General features: G+C 57.0%; 1 protein-coding gene across 1 annotated transcript; it reads left to right on the forward strand.

Moving 5' to 3' along the window:
- Window positions 1-239: 239 nt before the first annotated feature.
- On the forward strand, window positions 240-20,007 carry C16H16orf96 (chromosome 16 C16orf96 homolog). Its single transcript, XM_006130616.4, has 16 exons — window positions 240-662; window positions 2,277-2,381; window positions 3,094-3,174; window positions 4,241-4,327; window positions 5,022-5,175; window positions 6,644-6,729; window positions 7,571-7,681; window positions 8,483-8,557; window positions 9,691-9,855; window positions 15,607-15,725; window positions 16,251-16,313; window positions 16,427-16,522; window positions 16,991-17,168; window positions 17,471-17,570; window positions 18,145-18,237; window positions 19,824-20,007. The coding sequence occupies exons 1-16, from the start codon at window positions 240-242 to the stop codon at window positions 19,961-19,963; spliced, it is 2,076 nt and encodes a 691-aa protein (XP_006130678.2). The 3' UTR covers window positions 19,964-20,007.
- Window positions 20,008-20,683: the final 676 nt, after the last annotated feature.

The following is a 20,683-nucleotide window of genomic DNA, read 5'->3' on the forward strand; positions in this document are numbered from 1 at the left end:
CTCTGCACGTTCCTTGGTATCCTAGCAACCAGCAGAAACTTTCCGAGCAGAGCTCAGACCAGGCGGATGCTCCCAGAAGCCAATCACATGCCCATGGCCGTGACTTATTAACTTTGAGCCTATCAGGGTATGTTATTGTGGATCCCTAGGACGACTAGTCCTGGGAACCACTTTGCTGTACGGAGGCCGCCTCGGAGCTCACCGTTGCTGGCCTCCCCAGGCCAGCGCCCAAAGGAAAAATGAGCTTCTCCATCACGTTTGCAGAGCTGGTGAACATCGCGATTGGCACGCCTGAGCTCGGCCATGTCAACTTCAACGCCCTGCACGTCCTGCTGCACAGCCTGCTGGAGCACCTGCAGCTGCAGGAGGCCAGGAGGGAGATCTCCAAGGAGGAGAGGGATTTTCTCCAGCCTGCCGCTAGCTTTGCAGCTGAACACCAGGGCCAGGAGCAGGCCTCCACAGAGAGGCAATCCAGCTCGCTCTTTCACCAGCTGCAGGAGAGGCTGACGAAGATTGAAAGTCAGCTGCTCCACCTGAACGCTCCCCCTACCACAGCCGAGCTGCTGACTCGCAGCCAGTCCCTCAACAAGCCTGCCGAGGAAATGTGGCAAATGATGCAGCTGAAGAAGAAGATGGAAATGAATGAGGAAGGAATGACGAAGGTGAGCCGGCCCTGCTTTGGCAGAGCTACTGGTTACTTTCCCTCAGGTCTGTCAGGTGTAAAAGGTGCAGCCCACAGATCCTGCCACAGGGCCATGATCTGCCAAAGCCAGCTAGAGGGGGTGTCTGGTTCCCAGGAGCCCGGAGAGTGCAGGTGGGGACCATTGGCCATGGACTCTGGGAAATTTCTCTCCTAGGAATCTGAGCAGGGCTAACGCAGGTTCATCTGAGCAGTTTGGGTCTAGTCCATGGAGAAACTGAGTTAAAGAGCACTGGTTTGAGGTGGCCGATTTCATCACATGGGCAGCAGAGGATTCCCTCCGACTACTGTTAATCCGCTCCGGCAGAAAATGAGACACCAGGAACTGTTTCAGTCCCCGCTCTCCAGAACAGGCTCTGGCTATGCCTGTCCCTAGCAATCCCTCACTTGGGGACCCTTCTTGTGTCCCGAGAACTTCATTTCACGTTTGCTTTGGATTCCCCTGGGAGCAGTCTCAAGTCCTTAGCAGGGCTGCAACCCCAGAGGAAGGTCCCTCCTAGACCTTCCCCATAGCACATCCCTGCGACACACCATGCCTCTGGGGAGGCGCTGAGCTGGATGAGGAAACCGGATGCCTACTTCTCTGCTGCCCTGCCCCTTGTGTTAGCATTGACCGGGAGTGTAAAACGCCACCTCATCAGAATGGTGTCCCAGCCCCTGGGCACTGCTGGGAATGACTGCACCAAGGTAGAAGGCAGCAGGGAATCAGGCCTGGAGGCATGTCTCCTCCTGGCCCAACGCATGCAGCCATTCTGGACACATGGGCTCAAGGGAGTAGCGTTTACTTCCCTGGGAGAAGAAGGTCCACCCATTGCAGACGAGCAAGATGGGGGGTTGGGATGGGTGGAGTAAGGGCTCCAGCTGGGGGTGCAGGCTCTGGGGTGGGACCAGGGATGAGGTTTTGGGGTACAGGGGGAGGCAGGGCTGGGGAGGAGAGCTGGGGTGTGGGGGGGTAAGGGCTCCAGCTGGGGGTGCAGGCTCTGGGGTGGGACCAGGGATGAGGGTTTGGGGTGCAGAAGGGGACTCAGGTCTGGGACAGAAGGTTGGGGGTGGGGGGTGGGCTCTGGGAGGGAGTTTGAGTGCAGGAGGGACTCTATGCTGGAGCAGGAAGTTGGGGTGCAGGATCCCGGCGGCTCTTACTGCAGCTCCTAGGTTGCCAGGTCTGTGAGTGGCCAGGGAGGCTCTGCAAGCTGCCTCTGCTTGCAAGCAGCTCCCAATAGTCTCAGTTCCTCGCCAGTGAGCACTACGGAGCTGGCACTCGGGCTGCATGTGGCACCTCCTGCCTTGGCCACCCATGTGCTAGGGGCCACAGGGACCTAGCAGCTGCTTCTGGGAGCCATGTGGCTCCAGGGCCGATAGGGAGCCTGCCTTAGCTGCAGGCTTTTATCGGTCCAATCAGCAGTGCTAATCAGAGCCACCAGGATCCTTTTCAGCTGGGCATTCTGGTCAAAACCTGGCCGCCTGGGTTGGCTGGCTGCCTGTCCATGCCGAGTGCTCGTGGCTTGTTCCCGGTCCTGCCCGGTCTGCTTTGAGCTGGTCCTGACGCCTTCCTTTGCTTGTCCACTTCACTCCTCAGGCCATGAATACACTGCAGGATCTGCTCACCAACATCTACTCCCTCCAAACCACTGTCAACACCTTCCAGCACGAGCTGGAGGTCTTGAAGGACAGCTTCCAAAAAGTACGTGCATCTGGGGCAAGGGGCAGCTGGGGGTACTGCTGCAGAGTTCTCCTGGCAAAGGGGCGCCCTGATGACTCAGTCACCCTCTGCACTGACTTGCCGGGAATCCGGTTTCTCTGCTCCCCAGAGCAGAGAGGACTGAAGGCGTTGGGGGTTTGAGCGAGACCCGACTGCTCCGGCTGGGGGATGCAGGATTGGAGCAACAAACCCCCCCACTCGACAGACTTAAGTAGCCATGAAATCCTGAGGCCAAGCAGAGCCCTGAGATACCAACACACGTGCTCTCGCTGCGTCCTTCCAGGGCTGCTCCTCTGGGCTCCTTTCCGACTCGGGTCCATGCTCTTCCTTGGGGAGCCAACCTTGGTCCCCCTGGTCCCTCTGCCTGGTCCTTTTGGGCAGAAGCAGGTGCTGATGTGCGGCTGGAGGCCGCCCCCTGCTGGGAACTGTCTGTATTAAACAGAGCTGGGTCCCCTTTCCTGCCTGAGCCCCTCCCGCTTTGTTCCCTGCGGGACCTCTCCTCCAACGCTCTGTCCCCCAGTTCCGGTCCAGCCAGTGAAGTCAGGACTGAGCCTCGGCTGAGCCAGGCATTAAACATGGGCTCTTGACGGTGCAGTTAGCTGGGTATTCCCTTGCCACTCCAGAGGGGTGGAGGAGGGCGGAGCTGGCAGGATGCCACTGGCTGCCCATCACACCGATGTGGTTCGATTCACAGGTCAACATGGATGAACTGAGAGAGCGGCTTGCCCAGCTGGACCAGCAGAGCCAGCTCATCCAAGCTATCCTGGACAGGCTGGTGAGTGGGGAGGCGGGGAGTCAGCGAGAAACTGCTGGCAAAGGGGCGTTGACCCAGTCGATTGGGAACGCTGGGAGATCGGCTTTTCAGAGCCATGTGCAGAGCGCGAGCTGCCCGACACCTCTGGATGTTCTGCTCAGCCCAGCAGGGCCCAGGGCTTAACGAGGCAGCAACACGTTCATTTGAGGCAAATCCATCCTCCCTGGTGAAATCCATCTCCTTTCACCTGCCAGCCGGGGGCTGTGTTTGCAGTAGTGCCTGTAACAAGCAGCCAAAGGGCACATGGGTATAATACACGCAGCCACACTCTGGGGTCAGCTCAGCTGTGTAGATGTTTCCATCTCCGAGCCATGGTCACCTGGCTGGAAGCTGGTCTCCTGCCAGCCCTGGCCTGTGTCCTGCTGCCGCTGGGCTCTGAGTGCAGCATTGGTGACCCTGCCCATCAGCGTGGGTAGCTGTAAGCAGGGTGCCCGCAGGAAGGGTGACCGAGCACTCGGTGGGAGAGTTAGAAGGGTGTATCCTGGACTTGTCCCACCCTTTGCTTCTGAGAATGGCATTGGCCTGGGGGCCTGGAAGCCTTCGATCATCTGCAGTAACGCCCCAGCTGCTCACAAGTGGTAACAACCACACTCAGTCCATGGCCACATGCGTCTTTTCTAGGCCTCGCAGCCTGCTTTGAATTTGGCAGCTCGGCTCAGCCCTCCCTTAGCCTGGGTCTTGGGCAGGGTGAGATGCATTTGGTGCTGGAGCACACCCTGTTGGTTGGGAAGGGGGAATAGCACCGGGGCAGCTATACCAGGGAGGCTGGCTATAGAGCACACTATGGGTGTCACCACGCGGGATGCGTGTGTTGTCACACCTCCCTGTTGTGACACACCACCCCATGCTTGTCTCCAGTGAGGGCCCCTCCACACATTGCTGAATCTGCAGAGAGGTTTGGGTCTGGCGGGGGCAGGATCAGGCTTGTCCTGCGCGCCCTGTCACGGACGGCCCAGCTTTTGCTCTGATACAAAGCACAAGGCCATGCCTCTGCTGGGTAGCTCCTTTTGCCTTCCTCCACATGCAGGACAAGCTGGAGGCCCAGCTGAGCTCTTTGCCCGGGCAGGAAGACATAGTGAAGTGGAGCGCTCTCTTCAACTCGCTCTCCGCCACGGTAGGTACAGATTCTCGCCTGCCGGGGGGACCATACCCGGGCAGAGGGGTCGCTTCAGGCAGCACGGCGCAGAACCGCCTTGTGCTCCTGGGTGAATGGGGCAAGCCAGCTCCCCAGATTTACTGTTCACCATTGGATCAGATTTTCAGAGCCTGCCGAGTGAGTCAGTGCTGATTCACGCTGGGACCGAGACCATGGGGGGGCTCGTCACGGATCAGCTCCAATCCAGGGCACAAGAGGGTTGGTGCTTCTCTCTGGCAGGGAGGAGAATGCTGCAAAGTTAAAGCTTCAGGCCTCTCAGGTGGTGCTAGGTCACACTACACCCCTCTGGCATTGCACACACGCTCCTGGAACACAGCAGTGGCTCACCCCTTCATGACCACTCCTCAGCACATCCAGCGATGCCCTGGGGATTATTGCAGGGGTTGGTTACAGTCCCTAGTCAGTAACACTTCTCTCTGGGCTACTGGGTCTCTGAAATTTAGGGGGGGCCGCTAGTAGCCCCAGCCCTGCACCCTGGAGTGCAGCAAACAGCAGCAGCCTGCAGCCTCACTCTGGGCACCCCTGAGCCCCAACACCAGCAAGTCTAGCTCCACTACCAGCTGATCTGAGCTCAGTAAGGCCGGGTGGTGGAACCGGGGCTGTAAAGGGAACCAGCCTGCCACAAAGCCCTCGCGGAGCTGTTTTCTTTCAGAGCCCCTCAGAACCGGGGCCCAACCTCGACGCGAAACGGGAGACGGTCAGAGAATCCCTTAGCAGGCTGAGCCAGCTACCGGACAAGCATGAAGCCTTGGGGAGCCGCATCAGCCTGCTGGAGAGTGAGCTCAAGCAGCAAGCGGATCGCCTAGGTGAGGCCCCAGTGCCCAGCGCCGCTCCTGGCCCCAGGCCTGTCTCCCAGGAGAAACCGGCGGTGTAGAGGGCAGCAAGAGACCAGCTCCTTCCTCCTGGACAGTCAGAGTTGTGCCTGGAAGGACACAAATGAGATTGGACAGCCGGCAGGGCCCAGCCCAGCCTGGGGGAGGGAGCCAGGGTGCGGGAAGTCTATACCGGCAGGGCCTAGCCTGGCTCCTGGGGAGGAAGCCAGCATCTATCTGGCAGGGCTCAGCCCAGCTGTGGAGGAAGGAGACAGGGTCTATCTGGCCTGTCCAGGACCACAGGAAGGGAGATGGTCTATCTCACAGGCCCCAGCCTGGCTCTGGAAAAGAGACCCGGGGTCTATTCTGGAAGGGCCCAGCTTGGCTCCAGGGGAGGAGAACTGGGGTTTATCCTCGCAAGGCCCAGCCTGGCATTGAGCTGGTGTCTATCCCTGCAGGGCCCAGCCCAACTGTGGGGGAGGGAAAGCCGGCCCTCAGGGATGCGGAGCAAGGGACTTCCTTTGCCTGGGGACCTGGGCAGGGCCCCAAACGTGGCACCTTTCTCCCTACGGGTGTTGTTGGAGGCAGAGAGAGCCCAGTCTAGGGGGAGCATGCAGGGCTGGGAGCTGGGCCAAGCATCCCGAGAGTGAGGCTGGCAGTCAGGTCTACAGTCTGTCTGTAGCGTTGAGCTGCCCACGTTGGCCTTCCTAGCACTGACTCGCCAGGGAAGCATTGCTCTTGTGGTGAGGCCGACCCCGGGAGCATCCCACCTTGGACCGGGGGCTCCCATGGGGAAGCCTGAGGGCAGAGAGCAAAAGCACTGCTCCTCCAGTGACCACCAGCCTCACAGCAGAGGTGGGAACACAGCCCAGGCAGCTGTGTCCTCAGGAACACCCCTGTCCATGCCTATCACCCTGTATCCCACAGCCTGTGATGTCTCTCCAGCAGCAGCATGAGGCATTGTTTGGTGTTGAGCTAGCACCAAAGCTGGGCTCCCCATATGAATCCATTGCTGAGTAGCTCCTAATGGGGCAGCTGGTGCTGGCACTCCTGGGTGGGCAGGGCTTGAACCCAGCCCCTTGGGGTCCCCCAGCCAATGCCCTACCCCCTAGGCCACTCGAGAACCCAGCCCACTGCCCTACATTCAGGGCGGCTGCTCTGGATTTCAAGCAAACCATCTTGCATGGCTTCTCTGCCGCTTGTTCCATGCACCATGCATGTGCCGTAACTGGGGGACATTCTCCCACCTCTGCTCTAGCACACTGGTGCAGCACCACTGGGAGCCCTAGTGCAGACAGCGCTGCGGCAGCTTCTGCCCTGCATGCGCCTGAGCAGTGGGGCTGCGGTAGGACAGCTGGCAGCTGGCTGGGCTGGAGCTGCACCTGTCATGTGACAGCGGAGGGGGAATTCCCATAAGCCCTCTGTGCAGACACAGCTTTGGTGTCTTTTCATTTGGTTCCAGACAAAATTGGGCTCACAGCTGCCGTCGCCGCTGAGCTGGAGAGAATGAAAGAGGACATCAGCAGCCTGCAAAGCAAGCAAGACAAGGTGAGCCGGGCCCGGGGCTGGGCTAAGAGGATGCATAAGAGTCTCTTGCAATTTTTTGCTCTTTCCGTTTTTCTTTTGCGTGTGTCACCAGTTCCCCAATGTTTGTCCCTGATCCTATGAGGACGCCTGTGAGGTTCCGTGTCATCTGGCCACTAAGCTCCCAGCAATCCTCACCACCCTGCTAGGGAAATAGTTTTTCCCAATATCCAACCTAGATCTCCCCCACTGTAACTTGAGACCATTGCTCCTTGTTCTGCCATCTGCCCCCTCTGAGAACAGCCTCTCTGGAACTCTCCTGCTATCAAATCCCCGCTCCCTCTTCTCTTCTGCAGACTAAATAAGCCCAATTCCCTCAACTCCAGTCCCCTCATCATTTTGGTTGCCCTTTGCTGGACCCTCTCCAATGCATCCACATCCTTTCTACAGTGGGGGCCCACAACTGGACGCAGTACTCCAGATGTGGCCTCACCAGTGCCGAAAAGGGAAGGACCATTTCCCGTCTGCACACTTTCTTGTTCTTCTCTGGCTCTTTATAAAAACCAGCTGCCCTCTGCCAGGCCCCGTTTGATAGGCTGTTAATGACGAACAGGTGGGTGGAACCAATTCCTGCTTACAGGTCCCATCCGCCCTGTCAGCCTTACTCTGAAATCCAGCCACTGGCCGCCAGCGAGGTCTCTGTCCTTGCAACACTTCCTGTTTCATGTTTGACCTTCCGAGGGGCAGGCTGTGCTTGGGGAATGCCCGATGCCCGAGCATCTGAAAGCCGGGCTCAGTCTGGGGGACACAAGGCGGCGATTGCTGCCTGGGTGCCTGACACGGCGCCATTCCCGCCTCTCCTCAGGGGAAGGACTTGCAGAAGGACTTGCAGGCCCAGGTGCAGAAGCTGAAGGAGCAGTACGAGAAGCTGAAGAAATCCTCGGAGAGGCTGCTGAGCAACATGGGGGACTTCCAGGTAAGAGCAAATGCACCATGACCTTCCAGGCAACCCCCGAGCCGCAGCCAGGATCTGGCAGCAGGGCCCCGTGTGTCTGCCTGGCCAGCCTGCCGGGTGCAGAGCCATGAACGGCCTTGTGCATCCATCCTCTGGGGCAGTTTCCTGAGGGACCCAGAATTTTCCCTGGTAAGGGCCAGATTGTGGCTGGCTCTGGGGCACATGCAAGGGGAAGAGAAGGGTCCAGGAAGCCTTCCCCCTTGGTTCCCCCCATGGAGCCTTTGGTCTGCCTCCCATGGGGGGAACCAAGGGGGAAGGCTTCCTGGACCCTTCTCTTCCCCTTGCACGTGCCCCAGAGCCAGCCACAATCTGGCCCTTACCAGGGAAAATTCTGGGTCCCTCAGGAAACTGGCTTCTGGCTGATGGGGGACATCATAGGGACCCGGGACGGGGCTTAAATAGCTTGTGTGAAGTTTTCCTTTGGTCCCTTCATGACTTGTGGGATGCCACATGCTCCAGGCACGGAGGGGGAGCTGCCCAGGTTTCCCAGAAGGCACCGAGACCGACACATTTAGGCAGCAGCGCAAACATGGCTGAGGCGTGGTCCTGTGGTGCGGACGCAGCTCAGCCGTGCTCCTCGTCGCTGCGCCTGGTGGGAACGTCACCAACACTGCGGTGCCAGTGGGCAGATGGGGCGCAAGGGCCCAGGTGGGGGGAAAGTGACGTGGTCCAGTCCGTGCCACTCAAGGTCACAGACCGTGGGATGTCTTGTGACCCTAGCAACCTCCCTCCTTCTCCCTGGTGTGTTTTGCCTGTCCACAGAACCTGCGGGCGATGGTCCAGCAGCTGGACCTGAACAAAGCAGACAAGGCCCTGCTGGAGCAGGAGATGAACGTGGTGAGTGAAGGCACCTCATGGCCCCAATCTCAGGGCTAAGGGCTTATTCCCTCCCCACGATAACAACTTCGGCCTTGCAGTGCAGGGTCCAGCTCGGATCTCACTGGCCCAGGCACCGAATACGTTTCTCCCGCTGGTGCCCTTGACCATGCAGGCACCAGCTTGGCACTCACCCCACCCCACGTAGACAGGTCCTGGGGCTTGGGAAAGAGCACAAGGCAGAATCCACCAATGGGAATACATCTTAGCATGTAGCTCTTCAATTCTGACCATGATGAATGGAGCAGCCCTGCCTTTCCCCAGGGATCTCAGTGAGCCTCCGTCCCTGTTCTCCTTGTGGGCTCGCAGGGGATGCGGCGACTGCCTGGTCTCAGGACAGAAGCTACGGCTTTGATCAATTCCTCAGTATTGCTAGTTCTCTCTCTGCCCTGCTGTGAAAGGCGCCGGGGCCAAGCAGCCCTTCAAAGCGTAGCCCTGTCGCTTAGGCAGGCGAAGGAGACTAGGTATCTCTGTGGCGTTAGATGCACCAGGGCCTCGGGGTGCTAGACACTTAACTCTTTGTTTCTTGCCTGGGTCGAGGAGACCACCCCGGGAATCTGCCCCTCTTTTCACCCTCTAGACCCTATTCATGCCCTGCCACCACCCGGGCAGGCCCATCCTCTTCCTCCAGGATGGGATGGGAGCTCTCAGCCCCATGCAGGGGTTGTGCAGCACCTGGCAGAACTGGGCCCTAATCCCCGCCCCCTCCTCCCCCCCCCACAGGCTGAGAGATGTGGGAGCCTGTAGTTGGTACCAAATCCGTCTGGTCCTCAGCCTGAGGAACCTGGACCAGCCTTTAAATGGTGGCAGAGTTCCTCCAGAAACTGCTTCCTTCCAGTGCAGGGGAACTCACCAGCCCCGTCCTTAGCAATGCTGCATGCGCCCCTTACTAAGAGCTCAGCAGCTTCTGTTCCAGAATTGCAGCTCTTCCCTGCCCCCCTGCCTCCCGGTACTTTTGCAGGAAAGCCCTAGCTTGTAGCCTCTTTGCAGGCTGCAGCCATGAGGCAGGGGCAGTGGAATCGCAGGCCCTGACGAGGTCTGAGTCCCTGTGGCACAGCGCAGCCCCTCCCTCTAAAACGCTGCCTCCCCGTTAGAAAGCAGACAAGAGTGCACTGGAGGCCATGGTGAACCACGGGGAGCTGCAAAGCGCCACAGCTCAGCTGAGCGACATGATGCAGGATCTGCTGCAGAAGATGTCCCTGCAGGACAAGGACTGGCAGAAGGCGCTGGAGAAGCTCTTCACTGACATGGACTCCAAGGTAGCAGCGTCAGCTGGGAGGGAAGGGGTAGCCAGCACATGAGGCAGGGGCTTCATTTTGAATCGGGGGGGGGAGGGACTTGAACCATTATAAGGCTTCTTGGGCACTTGAAAGCTCAAGTGTTTTGGCAGATAACTTAGCAATGAGCTGGCAGGAGCACTGTATCTAATTCCTATATAACCAATAGAAAATGGAATAAATATCTGACCCACTCAGCTCTAATTCCAGTATATTCTGACATCTGGAGGCAAATCTCTTATGGGATATTGGTTACGGTTGGAAATGTAATGCAAATTCGTACTTTGTTACTGACTCTGAGGAGAGACCCCACCAGAATTCCTGGGCTCTAGCTCCGCTCTGGGAGGGGAATGGGATCCGGTGGATCCCAGGGAGGCAGACACTTTGGGGTTCTATATTAGAACATAAGAACGGCCACACTGGGTCAGACCAATGGTCCATCTAGCCCAGTGTCCTGTCTGCCGACAGTAGCCAGGTGCTGCAAAATCCCATGATCCATCCCATCACCCATTCCCAGCTTCTGGCAAAAGGAGCTCTAGGGACCCCCAGCCCATCCTGGCTAATAGCCATTGATTAACCCACCCTCCATACACTTACGTTCTTTTTTGAACTCTGTTATAGTTTTGGCCTTCGCGACACCCTCTGGCAGAGTTCCCCAGGTTGACTATGAAGAAACACTTTCTTTTGTTTGTTTTTTTACCTGCTGGGTCATTGAGTGGCCCCCTCGTTCTTTTGTTCTGTGAAGGAGTAAATAACAGCTGTTCCACACCAGTCATGATTTTATAGACCTCTCTCATATCCTCCCTCATTCATCTCTTTACCACAGTGAAAAGTCCCAGTCTTTTTAAATCTCTCCTCATACGGAAGCTGTTCCATTTCTGTGGCCCTTCTCTGTGCCTTTTCAAAATCCAACAGATCTTTTTTGAGATGGGGTGACTAGCTCTGCATGCAGTATTCAACAGGTGGGCGTACCATGGATTAATATGGAGGCAATATGATATTGTCTGCCTTATTCTTGATCCCCCTTTTTTTTAAAAAAACGATCCCCAACCTTCTGGTAGCTTTTTTTACTGCTGTTGAGCAGATGTTTTCAGAGAACACCTCACCATGACTGCACGATCTCTTTCTTGATGAGTAACAGCCAATTTAGACTCCATCATTTTGTACGTATACTAAGGGTTATGTTTTGATGCATGCATTGCACGTTGCATCTATGAACACTGAATTTCATCTGCCCTTCTGTTTCACAGTTACCCAGTTTTGTAAGATCCCTTTGTGACTCTTCGCAGTCTGCAATGGACTTATCTATCTTGAGTGAAATTTTGTAGAACTCATCATATCTATCACACTCCAGGGCTGTGTCTAGACTGGCCAGTTTTTCCGGAAAATCAGCCGCTTTTCCGGAAAAACTTGCCAGCTGTCTACACTGGCCGCTTGAATTTCCGCAAAAGCCCTGACTTCCTACTGTAAGAAATCAGTGCTTTCTGCAGAAATACTATGCTGCTGCCGTTCGGGCAAAAGTCTCTTTTGCGCAAAACTTTTGTGCAAAATGGCCAGTGTAGACAGCTGAGATTTGTTTTGCGCAAAAAAGCCCCGATCGCGAAAATGACGATCAGGGCTTTTTTGTGCAAAAGCGCATCTAGATTGGCCACCATGCTTTTCCGCAAAAAGTGCTTTTGCGGAAAAGCGTCTGTGCCAATCTAGACGCTCTTTTCCGAAAATGCTTTTAACAGAAAACTTTTCCATTGAAAGCATTTCCGGAAAATCATGCCAGTCTAGATGTAGCCCAGCTGTGCTGCAGTTAAGAGCTCTATGTAGGGTCAAGACATGCGCTTGAGCAGACCTCCGGCATGAAACTCAGGAGGGGCAAGAACCCCCCTTTCCCCTAAAATGGTACCCCGACATGCTGTGAAATCACTACACGCCACAGCAAGGACGGGCACCAGGAGCAGTTGAACAGGATGTAAAACACCATCAGCCTGATCTTCCTTACACACTGCGTAAACAGAGAGACTCTGGACCATGCTGGAGTGAAACTGACGTGAGACCAGGATCCCTCTCCCTGCTGCCCCCTTCCCTGCAGTCAGTTCCATGAGTAAACAGCCTCCTGCAAGGGCAGTGGGGCTGACAACCCCCATGGGCCCTGGGGCGAGGTGTGGGGAGGCCTGGCACCGCACCCCCAGAAGGGGCAGGACCTTGGGCAAAAGGGGTGGGGCTGGGGGCAGGCAGCCCTCAGCGCCACCCAGACTATGGCGTGTGCCCCACCCCCAACCCTCAGAGCTGCACAGAGTGGTGCTTTGGCGGCGATTCAAAGGGGGCTGGGATACCTTTGAATCACTGGGCCCCAGGGCAACTGCCTCCCTTGTCGCCCTCCCACCCCGTCAGCAGGCCTGTACACAGGGTCAGGCTGACCAGCCCTGCTCTGTAAGGGCCAGGCCTCACTTTGTTCCATTCAGGTAAATGGACTCACTCCCAATAGCAGCAGTGTGTGGCCCACATATTCCCTTCTATCTCAGACCTGCTCCAAGATCATCTGCCCTGGCCCTGGGGCACTAATGTGGCAGGGTTCTCCCCTCGGAGGGAGAATCTGCCCCTGCTTTCGGGCCCTGTCCTGATACCTCTCTAAGGGCTCCATTCAGCTATGGAGAGAGAAGGGCATAGGCCTAGGCCCCATGCTCTCATCACTGCTGGCTGCACTGTGCATTGATGGCCCCTTACTGCTGCTGGCAGGGCAGGTAAGTCTGAGTCCGTCTTTGCCTGTTGGCTGTCCCAAAACGATTTGGAGTAAGCAGAAAAGGCACAATTCTTTGTCCAGTTTCAGGCAGAACGGACAGATTAGGCTCAGGATGTCGCTGAGGGTTTTGTCCTTCCTTTGAAGATACACATATCAAAATTTTGTCCATGACAACTACAGCTCCATGTGTGCTTGTGTAACCCACACACCTAGGCTATGTCTACACTGGCGGCTTCTTGTGCAAGAACATCTTGCGCAAGGGTTCTTGTGCAAGTAGTCTTGTGCAAGAAAACATCCACATGGCCATGTGCGAGCTGTGCTTTTGCGCAAGAGCGCCCATGGCAGTATGGACACTCTCTTGCGCAAGAAAGCTCCGGTGGCCATTTTAGCCACAGGGCTTCCTTGCACAAGAAATCTCTGCTGAGCGTCCACACTGCCTGCTTGCACAAGAGCTCCTGCGCAAGAGGGCTTCCGTCTGTTAAAAAAGAGTGTAGCTCTTGCGCAAGAAGCCCTCTCTCACCACGCCGTACTGTAAATTTCCTTGTGCAAGAGCGGGCGGGCAGTGTGGACGCTCTGCAGATTCTTGCACAAGAACCCACAAGTGTAGACGTAGCCATAGTGTGGTTCACTGACCAATGCAGTGGTACCTAGACCACAGTAACAGATAAGACCAAGAGACCTCTACAGCATGGACTAGAAGCGAGCTGGCTTTTAGTTCAGAGGGTAGAAGCTCCTCTACTAAACTTCAAAGGTCCCAGGTTCAAATCTGCCTGGTGGTTACACTAGTTAACAGTTTTGCCGTCCGTCTTTGAAAATGTTCTGGTGCGCTAGCAATCCCAGCAGGTAAACTTCAAAAGCAAATCCCCAGAACGGTGTGATAAATGTACTCAGTTCAGCACTTCCTTTGGAATTTGCCAGAGTCCATTAGAGACATCCAGCTTGGAGAACACGGTAGCTCCTTTCTCTTTGGGGGGAGGAAGGGGTAGGCCAGCCTATGTTGGGAGGATATATGCTGGATATATTTTCTCAGTATGCCAATCCACTCCATTCTCTTTAACTCCGTTTCCACTTTATGACAGGAACCTTGCCAGTTGTAGGGCTCAGCATTTTTTCTTCAGGCGATTTGTACAGCCGCTCCTTTCATACATTCAATATCACAAAATACTCCATCGAGTTCTGTCCCCTTTCTCCCTGGGCCCACCCAGGGTGCCATGCTGCTGTAGGTCTGTGGTCCTTTGATCACACCCATTCTGCATGTGCAGCTTTCATGTTTGTAAGTTGTTTCTGTGATGAACTGACCGTTGAGTTCACAACACTGCTGGGGCTAGTCAGAGCTGTTTTGGGTGACTTCAGCTCTGAAAGGGGAACAAGGTGGTTAAAAATCCCATCTGATAGGACTGTCAGCTCCAGAATCAATTTTAAAGTCAATAGTCTTGCTGTGACTCCAGTTTCACTCCCCAGGCAGGTTCTGTGTTTTCCTGGAAGCCAGAGCATTTGATTGAGTCACGCCCGGACTGATTTTGTGCTGCAAACAGTTACAGAGTGTCCGTATTTTGTGCATGAATTTCCCTGTGAATCTCTAGCTGGACATGCATCATTTCCTGGAATGTGACTTTTTCTACACCAGGTATATGTAGGGTGGAATTTGACCTGCTTAGCCTGCGAGTTCTTTCTTCTTGCTTCAGGGGTTTCATGAGACTGGCTTTTAACAATCAACTGTGTGTTTATAGCTTTTAAGCAACTTTCAGATTTTTCAAGTTGCTCCTACCTTTGATTGTGCTGTCTGACTAGTTCACACTGCATTGTTATTATCTGTATAGCTGTGTAACAGGGTTAAATCTGTCTTCAGCTGCAGATCTTATGTTAATTCAGTAAGGAGCCTGGTTCTGATATTTTCACATTTTGAAATCCCAAATTCAGTTTTCAGCTAATGCATGCAGAACTCTTATAAAAGTTTCAATCTTTTCCCCTCATTTCATGAATTCTCTGGTGAAAACATGTTTTTCATAAATCACATTTCTCTGAGGCATAAGATACACATCAGACATAGCTAGAACACTTTCCTAGTCATCTTTGTGCCTGTCTCCAATAAACTGAAAGGATTTAAAGCTATGCTTTGCCTCATTTCCCGTAGCATAAATTAAAGATGATTCCTATACATCTCCAGGTAACTGGTGGAGTTTTGTAGCAATTTGAAATCTTGCAAAATATTGCTTCCAGTCTGTCCTCAGTGAAGGTTTGTCAAAACTCCAGTTCTCTAGGGCAGTGGTCCCCAACGTGGTGCCCGCCGGGCCATTTATGTGCACCCGTGGAACAATCTGGGCTGGCCCCGCCCCCGGGCACATGCCGGTGCTGGCCCCAGGCGCATGAGCGGCCCCTGTCCCAGGGTTGCGGCACATGCCGGTGCCGGCCCCAGGCGCACGGGTGGCCCCTGCGCGGGGTCGCAGCACATGCCGGTGCCAGCCTGGGCTCATGGGTAGCCCCTGCCCGGGGTCACGGCACATGCCAGTGCTGCCTCCGGGCGTACGCGTGGCCCCGCCCCCGGGCACGTGGCCTGTGAGCGGCCCCACCCCCGGGCGCCCGGCAGCCCCAAAAGTTTGGGGACCACTGCTCTAGGGCATTGAAGAGTGGAATGTTGATGAGTTCCTGCAATCTTTGTTGCTTTGTTCCTTCCGTTTGTTCTGGCACTAGTTTACTTCTGACATCATGTCACGTACTTCTTGTAAACGGTCGGTCGTCTGCAGGACTGCTACTAGCAAGTCAGGCTTCTGTATCAGATTACCACAGAGATTACTTCTAAGAGAGATACACATCAGATGTGTTCACTGTAAAATCCTTCAGTGCTCTGCCAGGCATGGCTGAGATTAGCTTAAATTAGGTCTTTTACAGACAATGGCTGAATAGTACGATACACTTTAGCATTCCAGTACAGGGGCAGTAAGGTGCAGACTGACAGAGATCCCTGCTGCTGTTTCTTTCCCTCTTCCCACTCTCTGCAGCTGGACCGCATGGCCCTAGACCCTCTGCGGAAGCAGCTGGAGGAAGTGTGGAAGTTCATTAAGAAATATCTGAGTGAGGGCCCCCGCTTTGATGCTGACAGTGCCGCTGGCTTTAAAAGGTGAGTGGCTGAGAGGCAGGGTCCTGGGGAGGGGGACCGGAGCCTCTCTGCCTTGGAGAGATCCCACCAGAGCAGCTGGGCTGTAACCCATCAGAGCCTGCCGTAAGTCTAACAAGCTGGTCCACATCCCTGCCACTTGCCCCCACACAGGGTCCCACCGTGTCAAAAGCCAAGGACAGGTTAGGGTTAGGAGACTGGCCGGAGGAGGGAGTTCATATTCCTCTTTCACTCTTGCCCAAGGTAGGAATGATTGCCCTGGGCTCCTGCTCTGTCACAGAGGGGCTCTAGAAAGCCAGGCTGGGACCCAGGTGACCTGGCTTCTGGTTCTGGCTCTGCTCCTGACCTACTGAGGGACCCTGAACGAGTCACTTCCCCGCTGTGCAAGTTCTTCAAAGGAGGGACAGGCTCTCACCGGGCATGTCCAAAGCCCTGACTTCATTTGTAGCTCTAGGGGCCACTGAGATACAAATACTGTTTCACAGCTAGAGCCAGGGCTGCCTGTGAGCTCTGCTGTGTCTGTTGCAGGCAGCTCTTTGAGCGAGTGAGGTGCATTTCCTGTGACAGACCCGTGGCCATGATGACTGGGCCGTGAGTACAAAGCAACCCCACTTTCCTGCGGTTCTGCCTGAGCCCGGAGAGCCCCGGTCATGTCCAGGAGGGGGCACTGTTGGGCTTTTTTTCATACCGTTACTTCCCTGCAGACACCTGGTGACTGTCCGAAAAGCAAATCTGTTCTCCCGGCCGCGTCCCGCCAGTGCCAATGGCTACGAGTACCTGGCACTTCAGCAGCAAGCAAGGTGAGCAATTCCTAGGGAGACACAAGTCTCCCCATGGCTACAAGTCTCCTCTCGCGTGCATCTGCTGAGGGATGGGCCAGGGACCTGGCTTCTCCCTGGCCTGCATGCCACCTCTGCAAGACGGCCACCACGGGCAGTAGGTTCATGTCCCCTGGCTCTCGCACGCGCTACCCCAGGCACTGCTTTGACCAGGGCAGAAACTAATCACGCCTGGGGAATTTAAACCAGCTCGCAGAGCTATCAGCTTGCTGGCCTGGCAGCAGAACTGCCCCCTGCTGGAGCCAACAGGCACCAGCACATCACCCCTGCAGCACCTGGCTTAGCCTGAGGTTTCTCCTCCACCTTTGGAGCTCTCGGAGACGCCCTGAGCTGGTCCAAGGAAGCTCCAAGTTCCTGGTGGCACAGCCCGGCTAGATCTCAAGAGCTCAGGGTTTCACGGCAGGCTGGCTACTTTCTCCTTTCCCCCAGGGAGCAAGCTTTGGAGGGCAAAGAAGGGCGTGAACTGACCAGCCGTGGGCATCTCCCCTCGCAGCAGTGCTGGCAATGCCAAGGGCACATCCCCTACCCTGTCAAGCGATTGTCCAAGACGAAGGCTCTTACCACCATGTACCCCTACGGAGACCCGACAGTCCTCACCTACGATAACGTAAGATAACGTAAGCCAGGCTATCGTAGGTGAACTCCCCTGCCACCACCCTAACCCCAGCACAGCAGTTGCCTTTAGCTCCATTGTCTTGGGGAGGCATGGCCCCCAGGAGACCTGCTGGAGGGGACTGACTTGGCAGAGGGGCAGGGGCTGTGGGCGAGAGGGTTAAGACAGGTGGTGCTGGGAGGCTGATGGCAGAGGGTGTGGAGGGAGAGATTAAAAGCTGGGAGGAAGCCGGGGGCCTGGTGCGGGGAGAGCCGCGTTCACATACAGCCCATACCATGGTGTGTTCTTCCCTGCAGAACGAAGTGGATATCCTGGGCATCAATGGGGTTCTCTACAAGGGCAGGGTGAGCTCGCTGACAGCGAACCGGAGCCCCTCCCTGGAGAAGGAGTACTCAGGTGTGGCTGGAGGGGCCGCTCCCCTGATGGGGCAGGGCAAGGGGGGCAGCCCGTGGGCCAAACTGCACTGGAATGGGGATGTGGAGACGGCACTTCCCAGCATGCAATGCGCTAGCTCCAGGGGCGCGAGAGGCTCAGCCCAACAGGGCGCATCGCAGGCTGGGATCGGGAGGCAGGATGGGCGGCCCTGAAGACTAAGGGGGCTGCGCTCAGCGGCCATAGCGGGGTCTCGGGGCAGGCCCCTCGGCTGGGCAGTTTGGGCACTAGGCGGTAACTGATGGACACACGCACGTGGCCAGCGCACCCGAGTGCTGCCGTGAGCGGCTGTGGGGACAGCACCTCAGACACCCACATGGGGGCTTCACAGGACCCCCCAGCGCGATTCCGCTCCACACACGCAGGGTCAGCACGAGGTGGCTGCTCAGTGGTGAGGTCTCCTCCCAGTAGCCATGCACCCCCCCCCACTCTCACGCTATCCCCACTGAGCTGGCCTCCCCGCACTCCCTCTGCCGCTTGGACACGGCTTTGGCCCCTGCCCACACTAACTGGTCGCTTTCAATTCTTCATGCCGAAGGAGCAAAGACTCCCCAGCCGCCCACCAAGCCCGGGATGGAAAGGACACGCTCTGCCACCTCCTATGGCAGCCACTATGTGTCACCCTATGCATGTGAGTGCTGGCGTCCCTGCAGGGAGCCACCCCGAGCAGCCACGGAGAGGGGTGGGTCAGGGCCAGTGTTCCCTGTAAGCTGGGCGCTTGGCGGCCACCCAGGAGAGATTTGGATGCCACCCAGTGGATTAGCAGAGTCCTGCTTGCATATGTTCCTAGTGGTGGTGCATATCTCTGCATGCCTCAGTGCACAGAACAAAATTTAATCCGCACATAGATGGAAAACATTAGAGGGAACAGTGGTCGGGGCCTGCCTCTCCTGGCACTACAGTGCTGCTCCGGGGGTTCCCACAGAAATCCGTGCCTGTGAAAGGGGGGGGAGTGCGTATGGCAGGCTTCTGACATGGGGAACAGCCAGGCTCGCACAGCAGGACAACATTCTTGTGTGGCAGCCTCCGCACAAGCTGGGAAGGCAGGCAGAGGGGGCAGGCCATGGCAGGGGGCACTAGGAAGGACGTGACAAGAAGGGCCTTGGCACCCCATGGGGCTCTGGCAGAGCAGGGGCTGTGGCTGCAGTGGAGAAGGATCTTGCACCAAGACAGTGGCGGATCGTGGGGAGGGTTGGGCCGTGGCACAGGCTGGGCAGGTGCTGGATGGGCAGAGGCTGGATAAAAGCCGAGGGGTGGGTTGCAACTATGCAGGATGGATCTGAGCTCCGGAGAACAAACTGCTAGGCTGGCCGCCTGGCTCACTGCCCTGGAGCAGCACAGAGCTCCAGCTGCCCTCGGCCTAGGGCTGGCAGATCCTGCTGGGGGCTGCCGTCCACGTCTGGGGGATGAGTCGGGGGTGTGTGAGTGTGAGAGACTAGGCAATGAACAGGAGCAACCAGTCCCACGACTAAGCCCGCGGGCAGCAAGCGCCCTGCCGTGGTGCCAAGCAGCCCCTAGGGTTGCAGGTGTCTAGTTTTGAACCAGACAGTCCGGTATTTGAGGTTTCTCTCCAGGAAACAAACTGAGAAAATAACGGACATAGAAATGTCTGGTATTTTCTAATTGAGTTAATTTTATTATTATCAGGAGTATCAGTACGTAGTTGCGTGCTGCCTGGCAGACACACACACTCTGCATGAGCACGTCTACCAGCCAGGCAGTACGCAACTATACGGGGGGGGGGGACAAGGCTGGGGCCAGATGGAATCCCCGGGGCCGGACTCACTCATGCTCCGCCAGGACCATGCGCGGGACGGGCAGCACCCCGGGATCTGTGTGCGCCTGAGTCAGCCCTGCTCCCCGATTCTCTCCAGCTGCCAGAGGAACCCTGCTGAGGCCAGCCCTGGAGAGGGGGCAGGAACCAGGCCCTGGCTCTAGCTTGCACCAGTCCTCCCATCACTGTGGGCTCTGGCCCACTCAGCTCATCATCCCACAGGCAGAAGTTGGGGGAGGCAGGGCCCTGCAGCCTCTACACAGAACCCCCCCAGCTGCCATGGGCCTTGCGAGTGGGCTGGCTTCCCTGTTTCACCTCCTTTAGCCCCAGGGCTGGCTGTAAAGCCCCCTCCGCCCAGTAACCATGACTCCCTGGCACTGGGGGAGGTGCCCTGCCTCACCCGGGCTAAGCCTTGCGCCTTTCTGTCCCTCTGTGTGTTGCAGCCTCTGTCATCCGGATGAGGGCCGCGTCCGCAGGGAGCAAGTCACAGCCTGCCCAGGAGCTGCCAACCTGCACCGTGCAGGTGAAGACCGGTGAAGACCCGGGGCAGCTGCCAAGCAAGGGGGGGGTGGCCAGCCCGTGAACCGCACAGGGCTATGGCAACTCCTCGTCCTACCCCCCCTTCTCTCCCCCCCCCCCCATGTACATATCGTGCTCTGTCGCCACACAGGGCGGCTGTCGCCAGGTGTCCCTGCTGCGCCTGGCTCCTGGAGGGCCGGACCCGCAATGTCTCTGGCACCAGGCAGCGAGAGGGGTTTCTTACTGGGCAGGGCCCTCCCCAGCCCTCAGCTCCACCAGGAGCTCTACAGGGGGCAGACATATGGGGGGGGCCGCCCGGCAGCATGTCACCTCATTATAAACCACTCCCCCACCCAGGCCCACTGAGGAATCGCTGCATTAGCGCAGCACCACAGGCAGGCTCCATGGGGCAGGGCCAGCCTCCCCGCCAGCAGGATCCCCAGCCCTTCCACAGGGTGCAGGGCCTCTGGCGTGGGAGGGAACGGGCCTCCAGGGTGCACTGCTGCAGGGCTGACCTGGGGCCACCAGGTGCCGAGACCTGAGGCTCTGAACAAGAGCCCGAGCGTGGCAGCAGGCGAAGCCTCCACCAGACAGCCCAGGTTTCTCTGCCCAGGCCTGTCCGCTCTCTGGAGCAGGCAAGGGCCCTTGCGCTCCCCTCCCCGTCCCAGCACGGCTCTTGGGAAGCAGGAGCCCCCGTGCTGCTGCCCTCGTGAGGAACTCCATAAAGTTTTCACTTTTCTAAACTGCATCCGGCGGGATCGTTTCAGGTGGGCACCGAGGCGCC

Source organism: Pelodiscus sinensis, chromosome 16 (genome assembly GCF_049634645.1).
Source record: "Pelodiscus sinensis isolate JC-2024 chromosome 16, ASM4963464v1, whole genome shotgun sequence".
NCBI classification, from domain to species: Eukaryota; Metazoa; Chordata; order Testudines; family Trionychidae; genus Pelodiscus; species Pelodiscus sinensis.